The sequence below is a fragment of the Paramacrobiotus metropolitanus genome, unplaced genomic scaffold, assembly GCF_019649055.1.
Source record: "Paramacrobiotus metropolitanus isolate TYO unplaced genomic scaffold, Prichtersi_v1.0 Parri_scaffold0000030, whole genome shotgun sequence".
NCBI classification, from domain to species: Eukaryota; Metazoa; Tardigrada; class Eutardigrada; order Parachela; family Macrobiotidae; genus Paramacrobiotus; species Paramacrobiotus metropolitanus.
In genome coordinates this window covers 923,117-942,930 of record NW_026570250.1, presented here as the reverse complement: position 1 = coordinate 942,930, position 19,814 = coordinate 923,117, and the positions used below count along the sequence as shown (strand labels likewise).

The window sequence follows — 19,814 nt, the reverse complement described above, 5'->3', positions numbered from 1 at the left end:
TAAGCACTTGATGTTATGGGCCTCCGATGACTTCCCGGCGCACCGTAGGCGCACGGCTGCCAACCGCCACAGGGTACCATCCTGGCGAGAATCGTCAATAACAGCACCATCACAGCAGATTTTCAGTTTTCCGAGTTTATGTAATTTTTATTGACATTTTATTTAGTAGTATTATCCAAACAAATCTCGTGTGCCATATTGTTGACTACCTGAAACTTAAAAGCTATGAGTATTTCTATGCTTGCTGGCTTGCAGAACGGTTGCCTCGATTAGCTTGTGCAGAATAATAGGTGAATGGAGGAGGAAAACGAGATCCTCCAGCCGTGCAGCACCAATGCACCATTTTCTGGTTAATTTCCCGTCTTTTCGGATGATCATTTAACTTTGACGTCTTGAGAATGTTGATAGATAGCGCAGTCGATCAGGAGAGCCTGTGCACACGGTTTTACAATCGTCTGCTGCGTAGCAGTCGCAGTGGTGAACAAAAACGCAATTTGATCTTGTGCGCTGCTGATGTGGACGCTCTGTGTGCCTTGAAAATCTTTCTCCATCTGCTGACATGCGATCAGATCCACTATTCTCTGGTCATATGCACCAATATGACGGAGATCCAGGAGGCCGTCAAAGTCCATGGCAAGGACGTTCACAATGTGATCCTGATCAACTGCGGAGCCACGGAGAATCTGGCTAAACTCCTGCGTCCTCGCGATCATGTTCGCCTGTACGTCATCGACACGCATCGGCCCATCCACGTGTCCAATCTGTACGGGCAGAGCGTCTACATCCTCACCGATAATTTCTTCGTGCCCTCGGCGCCCGTCTTCGAGGACGTGTATCGTCGGGGCGACGAAGAGAAAACAGACTATCCCGTACGCGATTCCGAGCGCTCCGATTTTGAGTACGAGATGATCGAGCGGGGCGACGTGTATTTCGTTAAGAAGTTGAATAAGGAGACGCAGCGGGAGGAAGATGTGCGAATGTATAAGCAGTGGAGTAAAAAGACTTTAAAGGAATGGGAGAAGCGAGCGGACCGCTGGCGCAAGGTGTACTACAAGAACGCCTGGCATGAGCGGTCGTCTGCATTGAAAATGTTCGATTTGGCCTACATGCTCAATAAAGACGATGTTAATTTATTTTTGTGGGCGCTGGCGGGAATCTGTGATATGTACATGCAGAAGAGGATCCTCAAGAGTGATTTCGTTACGGTAAGGTTTTCCAAGAGGTTCGCGAATAGTGACGAAATTTTTCGCTGTTAGCCAGATAATGCGTAGCACTGGATGCTAAATTGCTTAAAGGATTACTTGCGTTGCCTGCAAAATTGGTTAAAATTATGGTGGAGTTATGTTTTTCGAAAAAGAATTTTTTAATGGAATTTTCTTGTAGGTACGTGTTTCCGGTTATATTTCTTTTATGCATGTATTTTCAGTTAAACTTTACCGTTTTCGCAGAAGAAGTATGCTCTGGAACAGGGAAGTGCATATGCACGTAGAAATAATAATATCATCTTTAATGTTTTTTTCCCAAAGGAATTGCACTGTAGAGAATTATTTTTCATGCATTTTTATCTTTATGTCTTCAATATGAGAAACGCTTAACATACCATTATATGTTGTGGCTTTATTTGCTTGTTTAGGAGAGTGCAGCGTTGCAAGGCCATATAATCCGTCTCCTGCACCGTGTCGACGCCAATAACAAGCAGACCCTGCGTATCTCCTACACCAGGGACCTGGCGCTGCATTTCTACCGCCAGTGGTCGGTGTTTGAGAGCCTTAGTCATACTCCCTATACTACCGCTACTTTCCGGCCCTGGGAAGAGCAGGGACAGCGTAATCTGCAGGACTTTTTGGTGGATATGGGATTGTCATTGTCGCAGTGCCGGATGAACTACAATGATGCATCCATGGATATGACGGTGCGAAATAGTCTCTTAGACTGGTTTAAGGAGAAGGCGGATAAACACGATATCCCGGAAGTCATCCAGCCGACCTTTATAGCATCCTATGCATTTAATCAGAAGTTTCAGGTATATGCCGTGCGGTTTTATTCTTTACGCCACGATTGTGATGGTTTCCGGTGTAATCAATCAGTCTAACTGCAAGCTTCCTTGCTGTAGTAGGGATTAGGCGATCATATTTTACTACATTGTTGGTTTTGTATTTTTAGCAGTAAAACCTTGCTTTTTGAATTGGAATTTGATTTTGCAGATCTGTGATTTGGCGCTGGGATTGTTTGCGTGTTTGACGGTCCGTGAGCAGCATTCTTCGAAAGATAACTTTCACCAGGCGCTGGATATCCTTGATCCACGCCATCTTTACCGTTTAGACGCGGCGTTAGATCTGGGGAAACAACAGTTGATGGTTATACGGGAATTCGTCAAGAGTGCTATCCAGGAAAAACTGTTTACCGGTGTTCATGGTTGTTTTTTCCAGGTATATCTATGGTAATAAATAAAGACTGTGGAAACGAAAATTAGGCTATTTTATTTACCTTGTTCTCGCTATGTTTGGTTTTAGCGCCCTTTTTCTGTAAATTAGTAGAGTTAAGCAGCAGTGTATAGCGTTGTAGCAAGCTTAGTTTTGATTAGATCTGCTTAATTTATTGCTGTAGGCTTCCTTGGGGAACCTCAATCTCTCAACGGACGGCATCCGTTACATTGGTTGTCCTGAAGTGTTGATCCCCTTGGCACATTACCTCCAGCGCTGCTACGTGATGAACCAGAAGGGGAAGAAGATTCGTTCTCTTTCTTTCGTCCTCATCGCGGAAATGTTTTCGACAGCGGGCGAAGTTAGCGATTACCTTTACCTGGTCGGACTGCCGCCGTGGGAACCGGAGACTATAAAGAACTCCATGGGAACTCTTTTCGACCGGGCAGCGGCGTCATCGGGAGTGGAGATGCATCGTGATTCGTTTGAGAAGTTTTTGGTGAGAATCCCTAAAGCTGGGAAGCAGCTTTTCATGGAGCATATGGTGTACCGATTCATGGATCAAGACACCACGGAATTCGAGACGTTAGTCAAAGAACGCAGTGAACGCATTAAACGAACGAAAGAACGGCAAGCTAAAGCAATGTTGGTAGAAAAGGCGACAGAGGCTGAAGAGCAAGAAAATTTTGAAGCGGATTTCGATGATTAACGGTGCCTGATGTCGGTGCTGTGCCATGTCTGGCAGGGCTGAATCCCAGTATTACGAATAAGCACTAACAATATTAAATTGACTTAATTCCGATTTGAACAGTTTTGGGTTCCTTTCTGATTCTTTTTATCAGTTATGACTGGCGGTTCTTCTGGTAAAACTTCAGGTTATGACGTTCGAATTTTGTACAGTTTACAACTTCACAAAGCGTTTTTGCTGCAGTTCTCATGGTCGTAAACTGCGCCTGTTAATGCGCATTTGTGGTCACTGTAACGTGGGTCGTGGAATAAAGTTTTCTGGTTTTGCTTGGATTTATTATGTGCAACACCTTACACCTGCAACTATAATAAGTAGAACTGTGTCAGGAGAAGAGAAATTTACCGAATTTTTTGCAGTTTTATGCATGGGCCTTTTGTCAGTGTACATTTGCAAATTAGAGTAGCTGATAATGATAACGGTTCTGGAATTTTCTTCGTCATTCGTGTAAAACTGATTCTTCGGTCAATTATAGCAGCGGGTCCAGACTTTTAAAAATTTAATTAACTAATGCGGAAAATAGAGATTTGACATACGAATTATCTCGCAAAAAGTAAACCGCCTGTACCCGCAGGAATGACAAACATTCAACAGTAGACATAAAATTATGCTGCACCACACTTAATTGAATACTAGTTCTAAGCCACGGACCCATCACAATTACGTGATATAAACAGACAAACCAAACGTCACCGTAAAGACCGAATCCTGTCGGGAACATTACTCAGATCCCGTCTATATTTTCATAATAATCATCTACCATCCTGCAACACTTAATACCGATATTGTTCTAGGCAAAAGACAACGAACAAGACAGAAACGAACACTACAACAAAACATGCAATACACTGAATTACAGACAAAACACAACACACAGGAAACTCCTAATACAAGGCACACGTAAATGGCTCAGTTCTTCTGCGAAGCAGTGCTGAATGTATTTCATATCCACCGTGTGAAGGCAAAGGTCATCCAAGCCCCATTCGGTCGGCTATTCTTGACACCGGCAAAAAAACGGCAATCTCCACATCCACGCATCCAAAAACAAACAACAAATCAACACGAAATAATACGGATTAGATTATTGCAGCGGTTGATTAAATTCTTGGTCCGTTGATTGAGCAACCGGGGATACTGAGCGCGAACGACTACCCGAATGCCGATTATGAGCAGTATCATCCGGTGAATCCGGATGCGACGGCGAACTCATGGCCGCTGCCGATGACGGATTAATGCGCTTTTCTTTCTGTCGTCGATTACAGAACCACACCCGCACCACCTCCCGCTCCATCTGTAAATTATGGGAAATGGTAGCAATTTCCTCGGAGGTCGGCTTGGGATTCAGCAGGAATGCTCGCTCCAGATTCGTCCGCACATTGGTCTCAATACTGGTCCGCTTCTTACGCCGTCGTCCAATATTCTCAATAGCGGGCGGTGCTGGATTTGTGTACACCAACGTTCCGCCATGCCGGCTGGCGTTTTCAGCATCCTCCAGCCATTTCTGCAGCAATGGTTTTAGTTTGCACATGTTCTTGAAGCTCAAATTCAATGCCTCAAAACGGGAAATGGTAGTCTGGCTGAAGTCATTGCCGTATAGTTTTCCCATGGCCAATCCCACATCACCTTGTGTAAACCCTAAGAACAGCGCCAATTTGTCATAAGTCGTACATACTGTAAAACACGGAACATCCTGTCAGAAACAAAAAGGGTGCAAATGCAAGCATGAACTTGCGTGATACGTATTATAAGAAATCTAAAACAGAAGACACAATGTCATATAATCTGCCCAGTATCTACCATTGAACTGCAACGTACTTGCAGTTCGAACGTGCAAGAATCACCAGATCTTAAAAAATCCTAAAGTTTCTGATAAACGTCGTGCTCCAGAGGTTACAAAAAAATCCACAAGCAAAAATGCAATGCAAATGCAAAATCCAATTTTCGATTGTGGATTATTAAGCACTATGAAATCGATTTTTCAAACTGCAAAAACAATAACGAAGTAAAAAAAGGCATACAACTACGCAAAACGAAAAAAAACCAAAACAGTAACCAATAAATGAATTCAAGTAGCTTTGCTTATATTAGGTTATCATAATCCAAGCATAAATGGGCTTTCTGAATCGAGACTGTAAAGAAATTCCAAATTTAAAGAGGGCCCACCTAATTTAATCCGCCGTTGTTTGAACGATTTGGCAAACTGCTCCAGCTCCTCCAAATCCAGCATCTGGTCCTGTGCGTCCTGCGCATCCCGCGCGCGGCTCCCCGCCCCGGACAAATGCGTCGTGGAATGTTGAAACTGTCGCGCTTGCAGCACGGTTTTCGGCAGCGTCGGCATGCCGCCCTGCCGCTGCTGCGTCAGCGAATTGACGCGATGCCGGCCGGGGCTGCGCGGAATGATGTGGGGACTGTAGGGCGACTCGCTGCGGCCCGGACTGCGCGACCGGCGCAACCCATTCAACGACTCTGCCACCGTGACCACGCCCGATCCGTTCATTCCGCCGCTGCTGGACCGGTACACTGGCCCCGCTCGGCTATGGCGGCCGTGCGAATACTGACGGTCAGCGCCGCCACCGGCGGACAGATGGGCGGTCGGAGAGGGACTGCGCGATAGGGAGGCGTCGCGCGACGGCGACGGGGAGATGACGGCCGAAGAGGTGGGGGAGTCGTTGGTGGAACGGCGTTTGGCCGCATTATGAGCAAACGTGTCGGGTGACAGGGCGGAGAAGGCGGCAGCTCCCGGCATAACCTGCACGTTGGGAATTTTTACTACAGCGTGAAATTTCCGAGGGGCAAAACCGAGACGAACCTGTGACGCCATCATGAACGGCAGCATTGGGTTGAGGTTAGGGACGAACTGGCCGGCGCTCCACGCTTGTTGCAGCATGAAGAGCTGCTCCATGGTTGGTGTGGGCATCGTAACCGATGAACTGCCGGTTGGCATCTGAAATATTTAGAAGACCGATGTGGAATACAGTACGAAAAATAAAATTAATAATTACTGCATCATATTTTATTTAAGAAAGCGAAAAAAACAGCGCAATTTTAGTATTTAATGACTGCACAGCTCGGGTACTTGTCGCAGCGATGGGACTGGTGCGCAAGCTCACAAACATCGTCAAACAGCGCACTGGCCGCTGGTTTTGGTTTGATGACGTTGTTTGATGACGTCAACTAACACCTGACGCATGAACTGATTGTGACGCACATGATCACCAAGTGAACCTACCACCACGCATCCTATTTAACTGACAGTTACGTAAGTACTTACTTCGTTGAAGGGCGTATTATTTTGTGTACTAGTAGTCTAGTACATTATCGCATATCAGAGATTTGAAGTATGAAAAATTTTACAAAAAAACAAAACAGAATTTACCATATTCTGCGCTTTTGCAAAATCTGGATGTTAAAATAATAAAATCTGCCGACTCATTCACGGTATGTCGCAGTAATCATGCCTTTTGCCTGGCTAATCTAGCTGTCCTTAAGTGACATTGCAGAATGTAAATAACCATTGAAGCTGCTCTAATCAAGTGTGCCCTAATCAGATGCAAATATTGCACTTTCTGCGTACTACGGATGATTTCTTAATGGTGGATTTGTTATTACCGGAAGTATGCCATCCCGGGTCCGATTGCATAACCGATAAACGAACCACGGCAGCTGATCAGCGAATGATAGATTTGCATGCTCTGATTAGAAGTTGTTGGCACTGCGGTGTACAACAACGACCGTAAAAAACACACAGGGAAAAAGTGTGAGAAAGTCAACCTCCGCCAAGTCGCCAACAGCTGATAAGCCCTGATTTTTTTAGCAATCAAAGTAATATTAGGAAAACTATATTTATATAGAATTATTATAAAAATGTTATTTTCAATATTATATAAGTAAATGTCGATTAGGAACGTACTACGTACCTGAGCGAGTTGGTTGCGTATTGCCGCTTCTTGAGCTTTATACATGGCCAAGAGGACGTTAGCCAGTTCGGGATTAGTGGGAAGGCTGGGCGTGGGCTGGTGTCCAGCGGCGGACAGCCCGGCATGCAGCGCTTGAGCAACGGCGGGTGGGGAATCGGACCCTGAGCGGACGGCCGGCTCGGCGGACGGCGACCGGTGAGTGTTGGCCGAGTGGATTACACTGCCACTGGTGTTGCTAGTGCGATCATACGGGAATGAGGAGGTAGATGTGGAGAGATTGGCGGGGGACTCAGCATCCTGCCGACTGTATTCGCCGGCAGGCGGTGAGCGCTTTGGTCGTTTGCTTGAGGAAGACGCGACGGCCGACGGGGTCTGGGGCGGGAATTGAGCAGTGGTCTGTGAATGATTGCGAAGATGGCTGCCGCCCATGGCGGCAGTGTCCGTGGAGGGGGAACTGGATGACCGGGAGGACGGTGAGTCACGGCTGCTGCTTCCGGTCGGAGCGCTGCCTCGGGGGGTGTGCCGCATCGCGTAGGGATGGCTGGTCGGATAGTGGTGACCTTTGTGGTGGTGCTGGTGGTAGTGATGCGTGCGCACGGGAGGTGCAGTGTGCCGGCGGTGAACATGGTCGACGGCGGGTGAGCGCCGATGACTGCCGCTGCCGGACATGTACTCTCCCTCCGGAAAGTCCTTCTTGAGCATTTCGCGTTCTGCCATAATTGCCACTGTCGACATTGGTCTGCAGCGCCCTGTCTATGGCACCCTTCAAAATCTGTCCCACGTTCCACTTCCGGCCCCTCGAGTCGCAGCGCGACCCCGAAGAACATCCGGTGGAATACCGTTATGTTTCTATGTCCAACTGATGATAACAAAACAACAGGAAGAAAAATGAGGTTTCCAAAACATCAACTTTCCCGGACAATCATATCGACGGGAACGACGGCGGTTCGGTCACCACTGCGGAAAACCAAGCAGCATGATATTATTTACTGTTAATCGTATCAGATTTTTAAGTGCAGACTGTGCAGTCATAATAATTATTTGATATAATATTAACAATGCCAATGCTTGTACTGAGCTCTCGATCGATCTCCTTGAAAAGAGTGATCCATACTTTTGCCGAAAGACTACTCGTAAGTCGTAGTAGGTGCCGGCTCAAAGTTTTGATTTGCGAATTAATTTGGAAAATGATCCATATCAAAATTTCCAACCGATGAGTACTTCAGAGATTACGTATTGGCGTACATTGGTCACACAGCTACGAGCAGCATATTTGTTGCTGCTGTAATACAGTGCAGCCTAGAGTAGCGCATACAGCTGCATATTGTACCATTAATTATCATAAATGGATTTACAGGATCTCTACCGTATCCGTTTTCCACTATGACAAGCGAAGCATGTGTGCCAAATGGAATGTTTTGCTTCAAGATTAAAAGAAGACACCGCAAAACTACCATCATAAAATGCAAAATTGTCTGTGATTAATATCTTTTGAAGGAAATTATTACAAACCACCTGCCAAAATCCTGACTTTCTCCATGCACGCGGCTTTAAGCGCAGTGACGATGTTGCAGTGCCGTAAATGTGTTTGTTTCCACTGAACGCATCACTGCTTCGTCTTAAGAATCTACATGTACGACTGTTACCATAATCATAATTATAACTTTAACACTATCAGAATATAAAATTCTGCAAAGAGAAAAAAACAACATTTTGTTCTCCTACTCGCACTACTCGCACAGTGATAACATTACAACCGGATTTGTTATAATTATTTGATTTACTCTCCTACGAGATTGATAAAATAATATTTGGTTCAGCGCCTCCTCATATGTTTTTACTAAACCAAATTCCAATAACGAAGTTGAGTAAAAAGTAGAAACATTACCAACCTCTGCCGGTTCTAGCGGTGACCTTTAGTTTTTTTTCTAGATGTTTTTAGTCAGTGGATTAACAGTTTCTCCATTTTTCACAAGAAACTCAAAAAGGGGTACGACGAGTTTAATGCTGGATATGGTTAATCGTTGTTTGTACAAATTCTTTTAGTAAAGGTAGAGTCAAATGCGCAATGGTGACAACGTGGGGTAATATAAGGTACACATATGATTCAGAATATGTATGTTTGGATTCACTACAAATAGTAACAACATACTGACGAGTTCGCAGCGCAAATCGTTGGATACTCATAATACACCTGATCTTTCTGTGAAAAACATGAAAAATAGTGCCCATTTCGCATTCCCTATGAATTTCCATCATGATCACTAATATGCTTGTCATAAACAGCAATCATCTAAATGCCCACAGGTCATTCAGAACTTGATCTACAATAACATGCATACATATTCCATAAAATTTAGGAATCTCGGCAGCTCGTAAGGCAGACGAAGAAGCCACCGAATGAACAAGTCGCAAAGCTTCGTTACGTTTCAATAAGGTTACCTAGCTGCATGGTTTACGTTTTGCATCATTGGTCATTGGCCCGTAATGCATTTCATATCGGTAATGCTGTCGTTCCGCAGGCATATGCATACCGGGTAGTCTGGTACCCAGCTGAACATACAAAGATTTACACCAAAACGTACCATGTTTTATCATAGTAGTAAATACATTTTCTAGGCCGAACATGTTTATCTTACGTAATATTTTCAAAATAATTTCGGTACGTCTATTATAATAATAAATACATCTGATAATGTTTAGGAACAGGTTTATTATATAGATATTAACAGTTAAACGCGTTTTTAAAACACACGTTGTTAAACAGGAAATCACCATGCTACAAAAAAACTTACATTGCAAACTGTGAGTTCTAAAAACCTAAAAGTGCAAAAGCAACAGGTTGCAAAAAACTATAAGCATAATTACTGCAAGTTTAATATTATGAATATCGACGGTTACGGTATCTGGGGTATTTCCATAAGCGTGTTCACTAAACGAACTGCCGTAATCTTTAACCAATTAGCTATGTCCTGGTTAGCAAATGCTCTCTATACAATTACCGTATATTAAATTTAATTCTATCAATCGTACCGGTGTATAAGAAAACGGATCCTTATAGTGTCAGAAGTGTGAGATGGAGCACGTTCTGATGGAAATAATAAATGATATACCTGTACGCGAAACCAAGATGTGTATATCTCGGGTAAGTTTTGGAAGCACAATTTATAATGGTTATTTTGCAGCAGTACAACAAGTAAGGATCATTTGGCCGTCTGGGAATCCCCAGCTAATGCATAAACATCAAACGGATCGCGATTAATGCCGGTATGCATCACAGTAGGGTTAATCATAAAAAATTGCATGCTTAGTACACTTTGAACTAAGTATTCAGATTTTCCTTAACTGACTAAAGATTTTATGCATAATGGCCCCAGGGATCTATGCATATAGCGATTCACAATATGGCCAATAATTTCTTCTTGGAACTTTCGTCATATATGCAGCTTTTAATGCTGTTTAATTTTTGCATATAAGGTTTACGGCGATTACTCATCTTGTTTTTAGAAAATGAAGTGGCTGTTTGATTGAACGTTGGGGGCATTTTGATTCGAAATCATATCCGCTAATGACGGCGGTGTATCGTTTACCCGCTTAATTCCATAAACCAAGTGGGCAAACAAGTGTATGTCATCGCCATCCAGATATCAACCAATTTTTCGTTCATATATTTAGAAAATCTTGTAAAAACTAATTCATTAAGGCATACGCCGCAAACCTTCGGTCTCATACAGAGGAAAAATGTATACATATGTATAACCTAAACTGATTACGGAATTGCGAACTCTTACATAACCACCGATTCCAAGTAAAGCACAAGTTTGAAAAAAGCTTTGCAGTTTACAAAACTTAACCAGAATACACTACAAGTATCCAGTATTTAACCAATATTTAACCAAGTACAAGTATTTAACCAGAAGGCTGTACAAGAACAAAACCACAAACGTTTACCTTTAACTGTAACAATGGTTGTGCCGGCTGTCCGTAAACAATTCGATGCGGTACTTGTATATTTACTAGATCGTTTATTTTGGGAGTACTGTGCAAACAGCAAAAAACGTTTACAGTATGCAGTTGTGCATTAGCTGCTAATCAGTTTAACTTTTGTAATCAAAGATTCAAAGGAAACGCATGTTAACTAGTGTAAAAAATTTGTGAATATGCCTTACCTTTCTATAACGTGGAGCATGTTCTGTATTCACACTTGCAGGTGCTTTTATGTAAAATGACTACGATAATAACCAAGCACAAATTTAAGTGTTTTTAACAGAGAGTCAGTAAGATAAAGACGAAAACATAAAGCCGTATCAAGATAAACCTGTAGAACCAAGCATTCGATGCAAATTGGGTAGAGTTTTTCAAAATTTCACGCGAAGACAGGTGCATCGGCCAAAGAATCATGTTGATGCCGCAGCTATTTTGACCGCCAAACTTGCAACCTGTCCTTAGATGTACGCCATCATTATTCAACAATTTTACTTCTAGATCTTCCGCTCGCTAGTTGGAAAATCAAAGCCTGGCAGGCAAATTTTCGATCATGCCGGTTGTTATTCATCGCATTTTCATATATTTATTATAACTATCATTCCGATTTTGTATAAGTACCGTACAAGCTGTCTGTCGGACCAGTACCGTAATGGACCAGCGGTGCATCCAATTCTATCTCGAACTCACTGCACTTGATTATGCGCGGTATATCTCATCTACCGGCAAAAGTACAGTTCACTGATATTGCGGCACATTTAGGTACAATATTTGTACCTTCACGATCACGAGCACAAGTTTTCTTGGTTTTGTAGTTCAAATTTTCTCCCAACAAGTAGCGAAACTTTCATTAAAGAGTCAGATGGTGCGCAAAAATATCGACGGTCGTCCTTCAGGGCAACGATTAACCTAAAGTATCTACTGTGGATATAATTAATATATGCGCACTTTTGACTTGTACGCTAGAATTTAGGAAAATTAATCATGCGTCCTTTCGTTTTACAAAAGTTTGATGTTATCTTACTGTACGACGTAGGCGTAAAATTCTAAATTAAGTGCGTAGCTTGACAACTGCAGCTTGTTATTTTATGAGCAAAATGTATCATTAGCAATATATCTGAAATCAAGATTCTGCAACAGGAAGCATAAAAAACCAAAGATTCTCGGATTTTAGGTTGTTATTGTCTTTTAGCGTATTTTATCGTTTAAAAGATACTTTCTGGCTTTAATTTTGTACACCACTGACGTTCGTAAACACAAACATACCAAAAATAATTGTAACAAGCGAATTAGTGGGTCGGTTCGTTTATATAGCAATCGTAGCAATATGCGGCAGATACATCATACACGTATACATATCGCCATAATATTACAACTTGACCCGGCACTTTTCACACACACGTGGAGCACTTATGTGGTGGCTGAAGTCATAAAGCGAAAAAACTTCCGATTCGCACTTGTAATTCGTTAACCTCTTACTTTATACGCAGTTTGATACAATTGTTGCGGAAAGACTGAGACAGTTGCAGGACAAAATCAATTATTTAGAAAAGAAAACACTGGGAGACAATAATTAAACGGTCTTGAACGCTCATAATACAAAACTTTCAATACTCAGAATTAAGTCAATTAACAGATTTCAAAACATTCACCAATAATATGCTGAATGAGTACTTACCGTTAGCTCAAAATATTTACCAATGCAATAAACTGTTTTAGGTGGAATCTGCGATTTTCTCCAGCATATTGTGGAATACTTTTTAATCCAGATCCATAAATATACAGATCACGCTGAAGAAGGCTTTAAAATTATTTCATAACTCTGTCGCAGATATGAATTACAAGGCAGCGGCTTGACAATCCATGCGACTGTACGTGCAGTTATTGTATCAGTTAAGAAATCAACGGCGAGGTTGTCAGATGTAAGAATACCGATTTATTATACATTTGTTATTACCGCCACTCATATATGCGTACGCGTACAATCTATACATAAAACTGCTTTAAATATGCGCCGTCTTGCAACAATGACGTTTTCTTTTCTGCATCGAAGTTTTTATGAAACCGAGATTATGCGTAAAAGGTGGTGCCAAACAGCGCGTTTGTCCGCTAAATCGGCAAAAGCTTCTTGAGTCTTCCATCGGAGCTGTATGGTAACAATAAAACACCCTATAATAAGCCGTGATATTGACAGCCCGGTAGCAAAATGTTGCCGTACACCTACGAGCAGTCTTATACCACAAACGTACTCGTCTGTACAACGTTCTTAATACTTCTTATAGATAAACTTAGAATATTCGGAACATGTTTCGTCGGCACGTATCCATTTAATCTGCTTATAGCATATTTCGGAAACTGTCTCTCCAAAAAATGTAGTCGACCACAGTCAACACATGCGGATATATCACTGTATCGAAATTTTCATCAAAACTACCATTGTTATCCCAAGTATTGCAATAATAAAATTGTCGCTTGTTACGGAAACCAGAAAACGTTGTGAATTCATACGAGTTGTCTTATTAAAGAACATGTCGCATAAGCAACCCATGCATAGCATAATAATTATTAGCGTTGCTTGTCATATCATCTCGTTAACAAATTCATTAATTTTATAAGTCTCGAAATTGACGGTTCAGGTGCTATCTTGCAGCAGGTGCTAGACAGCGTGATACGGATTGCATACGCAAACGAGCAATTATGTCTACACTTCACTCCACTTGAATTCGAGTCTATTAAACTGGAATAATGAAGATAGAAAAACTGCATCAGGAACCTGGACAATTTCCGGGATAAAATTTAAGTATGGGCCGGTTCACTGTGTTAAATAGGTAGTTTGCTTACGGTAAAATAATATACTGAAGTAACACCCTATCTCAATTTTTAGTGGCTCCCACATTAAATTTTGTGATGGGGACATCCAAACGGTTACCGGCAACCACACGCTGCCAGTTTGTGTATACCGGATGCGCTACACAAAATGTCACATAACATCGTATCTGGATTTAAAAATCAAAGGAAAAAGCATGCACAGCATCACGCATACTAAACTATGGATATGACATTAATAATCGCTTGAGTAGGTGGAGAATATTCCATTATTCATATGGTTCCTTATGATATGTATATGAGCGCGTGCATGATATGGCAGCCTGGCAGGTAACACTTCACAACTGGAAGGCTGTTTACCTTTTTTCTGCGAATTTCAAGCAAGCTTTTACATATTTCTCTTGCATAATAAGTGTATACAGCACATGAATATTCGCCGTTGTTGGCGTTGTTGACGACCCCAACTCCTTGAGAATTGCGGTGGTGATTATTAACAAAATGCTTCTCAAATATGTATAGATGTGATGTAGCGCACACTGCACCGCGAGCGCACTGCCTGGGCGACACTCAAACCGGCCAATCTCATCCACGTTTATTATTATGTAGGAAATGCGCCGGAGATTAGCTGTGCTAGTTTAGATGGAGAAAATTCATATTCATAACCGCCGATATGCAAAATATCAAGCGCCGACCAGTTTTCCAGCAAAGCCGGACTGAAATAATATTCCGCATAAAATCTGTAAATGCACGCCTCCGCACATTTTCTCGCTTTCGACAAACAAGATCATTTGCATGTTGAAGTCGAAAGTTACAAACTCGACTGACAGGTTTCTTATTACGTGAGATCCCGGCTATGCGCATATAATTTCTTTTCATCCTGTCGACGCTTTGAATACCAGCGGTTAAGAGCTAGCTTTAGTGTGTACCAAATTTATAGCGCCTTGAAAATCTGCAAATACTTGTATTAAAATAAATGCAGATCTTAGTTGTGCGACCGGTACCTGTGCGTGTTAGCACAAACAACAAAAGTTTCATTTGCACAGTTATAAATTACAAAAAAAACAAATCTTAAACATGTAACATCGTATTTATGTCCAAAAAAGGCAAAATCGGTTTAAAACTGGATTAGTGATGGGTTAGCACATAATGAGCGGTGATTATTTCATGTTTTACGAAATATGTTTTGAAATTGTTGAAAGAAGTGTTTAGTTGTTCAACTTGTTCTGATTACATCCTCCCCAAAGGCTGTTAAACAAGTGACGGTGCTATCTTACACTTAATGTTATGTGCAAATGATGAAAGAACCACTGATTTTTAAAAATTTAAACGTCGTATAGCGCTGATGGTGCTGCGACTGGAAAACACACATTTAATGCGAATCTGTGATCCTAGTGTACCGCCAACTGCAACGGCATACATTCTCACGAAATTCACCATGGGAATATCGCGCCCGAATAAGGCACGCCCTTCAGCATTATATCTGAATGCAAATGTTTCGAAGATTCGTTTTACAGTTTTGCGATTATATAAATATAAACTGGCAATGGTGAAAAGGTCGTAAATGTAGAAAAAAAAAGAAACATTTTGCTGTTTTGCCTTACGAAAATGCGTATCCTGACTACACTGCTTTCTAATTTTAAGATTCTAACTTGTACGTGAATCACATGTATAAACGTATATTTGCCTCCACGGTCCACGGATTCATGTACTTATCTGAAAAATAATTTACTTTCTACGAAACGTCACAAGTTTTGTCAGGAACAACTAATCGAAACTTATACGAAAAAAGTAAATGATCTTCTTTTTCGCAGCGCATGATAATCCTTATCAGCTTATCTGTACTCAGTTCAGATTTTAAATCATATCCCTGTGACATGATGCTTTAAAACGGGGAACAGAGGACAATTTTTAAGATTTCTCACACCTGTCTCTAATTTAGGTTGTTAGCAGAAACAGTTGTTTCAACTTATTTGCAAGCTAGAAGTGCGTACTAGCCACTAGGTAAAAGTAAAAATTAAAAGGACTAAATTTGCCCACACAGAAAAATTTTATGCTACAAGACTGCAAGTACTAAGTACAGTACTATACCGGCCCTACAAATTGCACCGGTATCGGTATGATCCCCCTGTATTTGAAAGCACTCAAAACTTGGACATCTTGAACTGTTAATTAATTTGCTTAATAAATTTGTTGAAATTTCTGCGCTAATCAAAGCATTTTCGGTTGTACAGTATGTGTAAACTGTTTAGTTTGCACTTTGCAGCATACCCAGCATTAAGCCCGAATTTGTCGCCGGTCGCAAAAAATTCTCATCCGTCATTTCCGGAGACCGCAGCATGTTCCAAATTTGTGGTATTTTCGGCAGCGTGTGTAGTGCAGTCGAAGTGTCGGTATATCTACCGAAGGACCACCCCGTTGTAAAACACGACCGATCGCTCGGCTGGCGGTGCGTATGCCGTATGAAAATCAGGAGTAATAAAATGTATGAAGAAAAAACAAGCTCAGCTTATCGTGATCATGTAACTCGATAACTAGCCAAATAATTAATCTCCAGCAATTTAATTTGCTACCGCAGGGGTTAATCTGGACAGTTCCATTCAATGAACCTCATAGTAACAGACTTTTTTAAAATCGCGTGTTCTGCCAGAAATGCCTACGAACTTCGACCCTTTACAGAAATACCGAAAACTCGGTACACATAAAAAATAATGGTCGTGCAATGGATTACTTCTTACAAGGAAAACTGAGCATGAAATCTACATATACGTAGAACAGTTATATCGTACACGCTATGCATACGCAGCTTTTAAATTCAGGGTACATGTTCATGCAAACGAATGTAAAATGATGCCGGCAATGAAAGTTCTGTGTCAATCCAATCAAATTCTTATCCACCAATCGGAGATATGATATCTTAATCGTTCCGAGCTGATTTGCACAAAATTTTCCGTACCAGTGCAGCTCTTTGCTGGATTCTTCGTGCGGCACAGTAGTTACTACTTTTACACTTTATATTGTACAGCGCAGTGCGTATAAATATTAAATACGCTCTGACACCGGCATGCTGTGTAACTGTGTATACACAACCGGCAAAAACAAATCTTCGGTTCAGGTGATGAACGATAAAACGTAGGTACAGGCACTAGTGTGGATGGTTTCGGAAAATTTTCGCTAAAAGTGGCTGTAAATGTTTCGCATAATAGCGGCTTTGCTGCCGGCAGAAATTTTGGCATTATTTTGCCATAATGTTATTTATGCTATTCAGCGTTATCACAGTGTATGTGTGACTATTAACGTAGATTTAGGTAAATTCTTGGCAAGCGAGCCACTTATGCATTTCCGCTGTTAAATTCTGGTTTCCGTATTAATATGCATCTGCTTTGCTGTTTTCTGGCTGCTAATACAGAAGTTTGTTTAAATAATGGCGTGCCATTGCTGTATACGAAGGTTTTTACCTTCAGAATATTACAATAAGCAATACTTTATGGCTGTGTTACTTATACAAAGTAATTTTGCGCTGTATACGGCTAGAACGGAAACGGCACATGCAGGCACAGTTAACGAATCTATCGTGATATACCGCGGTCCGTGCGGTCATTAATATGGAGTTGTCATATTTTAAAAAGTGCAGTTACTATCTGGCGCTTATCGCCCGTAAAACCACCTGGTCAAAGATCATCACTTCGCGCTTTTGCAAACTAGGCTACGCATACTAATATGTAGATTATCACGTAGATTTTGTTGTTGACCTTTAACCTGGTATGGGTCAAAAGGCAATGAAATTCGTTGTATATGCAGCCACATACACTTGACTGTTATCAGCACAATTACTTGCAAATCTACAAAGAAATCACCGGAATTAAGTTGGGCAAATAATCAATGTGGGGATGTTTAAGGAATTTTGACTTGCATGGGAACCATCAGTTAAGACAGCGACCGGCGAGTGCGCGGACGCAGTCGAAAGTTTGTTAAACAAATCACACTGTAGCAGTGTAACCTGTCGCGGTAGGCAGTACTTACCCCTTTCCAGTGTTTCCACCCCAGTATTGAAAAATACGAGTAAGCTCCTTCCTCCGATCAATATGCAACTTCTTATTAATTAAATTAGCACCCTGTTATGTGTATTACAATGCGCCCGTTTTACTTTTTTCTTGTTAATAACCTCACACGGCCGCCAAAAAAGGAAAAATCAGTTTCCACACTTTCCAACCAAAAATACATTTGTTTTGTCAATTAATTAAGACTGACACTGACCAGTTCGCCTGGCTGTAGTCACTCTTGTCATGGCTTTCGTTATAATTAAAAAATCAGTAATTTGGTAAGTACTTAATTTTTTTCTCGTCCAATTCGGCGATTTCGTCTGGGTGTGTGCACTGAGGTACTGACTATTAAAATTAATATAACATTCTTTTTCAGTGCCTGTCGGCTGTCAGCCATTCCTCTGCGAATCCGTTCGCATGAACACTGTATGTAAATGTATTATACCTTCTGGGGCAACACCGAAATGAATTTCATTAGAGAAGAGCGCACCAGCAAGTTGCATAGAAAATTTCCTTATTGGCTATAGCACTGTACTGTAATTTTACAGGTAGGTAAGAAGTAAGTACGAAGTGGCGTGAGCCGTACAAATTAGAAATCCACGTTCGAAATAAGCGTCAATAAATTCGGACGTATGCACTATGCAGTACAGATACATAAACTACATCAGTATTTATATCAGACTAAATCAGGCTATAAGCTATAAAGTTACAATATTAACAATGTGGAACAGTGTTCCAGAAGCACTGCTCACTAAGGAGTAGTTTATGGGAAGCAGGAATTCCAAAGCGAAGACAGATGTAGACTGTAGGGGAAAAAAATGAAGAATGATAATTACGAAAATCAACAACGATGAAACTGTGCTAACAACATACTGCTTTTACTAAATTCTCTGATATTCCAAATTCTAACTCATACAAAGGAAACCGAAACAACCCATGGAAACTTCCAAAGCACTCAAACCGTTACAAACAACATATTACTGCGAAGTTATCTGCACATCACATTCATTTACTTAAGCGTTTCACAATCTTCTTCCTGCCAAAACCTTTGCTCTTCCCTTTCCGCTTGCCACAATTCCTCAACTGCTGAATACGGCGCTGGCTCATCCAACCGGGATAGTTGCCGTGCTCGTTCTTCAAAGATTTAGGATTCAGCTTGAATTTGGCCTTATTCCTGGGTCGTACGCATTCCACTTCCATTATACTGTCATCATCGACCGACGGAAGTCCTATTCAGTAAAAACATGACAGCTCATACATTTGAGAAATGCAAAGACCAAAAAAGCAACCAAGGTTCTAGTCTGCTCATATTTCAACGCGAAGAACCCGTCAATCAACTTCAGGTCCGCCATGACGCAGAGTGCAAACAGCAAGTATTTAACAAGGAATGAAAACTCAATGCTTGATAACGAACCTGGGAACACGTCTGCTGGATCCAACATCTCTTTCTTGATCTCCTGGTCAGGAGTGAGGTGAGACGGAAGCTGTATTCGGGCTGTGGTTTTCTTCAGGCGTTCTAGTTCACGCTGGGCATACTTCTCTCGCTTCACTGCACGGTTCTTGCGTTTCACCTTGCTTCGCATACTCTTCGCCATTTTCCAAATAGCTACAAACTAAAACAGAACTGAAGAAGGAAGGTGGACTGCTGTTTAAAAAGGCAAAATATGTTTTTACAAGTTTACGAGAATGAAACTTCAACACCCGACAAAAAGGGAATATATTATAAGGCGGCTCACAACAGCATAAAAAGCGCACACCAGACACCAACCACATGGAGCAATTCTACGCCACACTGAGACACGAGCCATAGAAGTGGTTGTTCACGTAACCACGCACTGACGGCGATAATTAGTTAGTACTATACAACAGTAATTGATCC

At 41.6% G+C, this 19,814-nt stretch overlaps 3 protein-coding genes across 6 annotated transcripts; 1 reads left to right on the top strand and 2 right to left on the bottom strand.

Moving 5' to 3' along the window:
* Positions 1–140: 140 nt before the first annotated feature.
* On the top strand, positions 141–3,411 carry LOC129588577 (cell division control protein 45 homolog). The gene is made up of 4 exons (XM_055482880.1): positions 141–1,205; positions 1,634–2,023; positions 2,205–2,429; positions 2,608–3,411. The coding sequence occupies exons 1-4, from the start codon at positions 399–401 to the stop codon at positions 3,130–3,132; spliced, it is 1,947 nt and encodes a 648-aa protein (XP_055338855.1). The 5' UTR covers positions 141–398; the 3' UTR covers positions 3,133–3,411.
* A 199-nt stretch (positions 3,412–3,610) lies between these two features.
* On the bottom strand, positions 3,611–16,757 carry LOC129588551 (POU domain, class 3, transcription factor 3-A-like). 4 transcript variants are annotated; one of them, XM_055482828.1, is made up of 5 exons: positions 16,164–16,757; positions 7,086–8,042; positions 5,978–6,112; positions 5,332–5,917; positions 3,611–4,803 (listed from the first exon to the last, which is right to left on the bottom strand). In XM_055482828.1, the coding sequence occupies exons 2-5, from the start codon at positions 7,818–7,820 to the stop codon at positions 4,250–4,252; spliced, it is 2,010 nt and encodes a 669-aa protein (XP_055338803.1). In that variant the 5' UTR covers positions 7,821–8,042; positions 16,164–16,757; the 3' UTR covers positions 3,611–4,249. The 4 variants fall into 4 exon arrangements, with proteins under 4 accessions (XP_055338803.1, XP_055338805.1, XP_055338804.1 ...); XM_055482830.1 differs by lacking the exon at positions 16,164–16,757 and adding an exon at positions 12,748–13,113; XM_055482829.1 differs by lacking the exon at positions 16,164–16,757 and adding an exon at positions 11,255–11,533.
* A 1,821-nt stretch (positions 16,758–18,578) lies between these two features.
* LOC129588619 (protein LLP homolog) lies at positions 18,579–19,533 on the bottom strand. Its single transcript, XM_055482934.1, has 2 exons — positions 19,350–19,533; positions 18,579–19,164 (listed from the first exon to the last, which is right to left on the bottom strand). Exons 1-2 carry the CDS (start codon positions 19,528–19,530, stop codon positions 18,941–18,943), a joined length of 405 nt encoding a protein of 134 aa, XP_055338909.1. The 5' UTR covers positions 19,531–19,533; the 3' UTR covers positions 18,579–18,940.
* Positions 19,534–19,814: the final 281 nt, after the last annotated feature.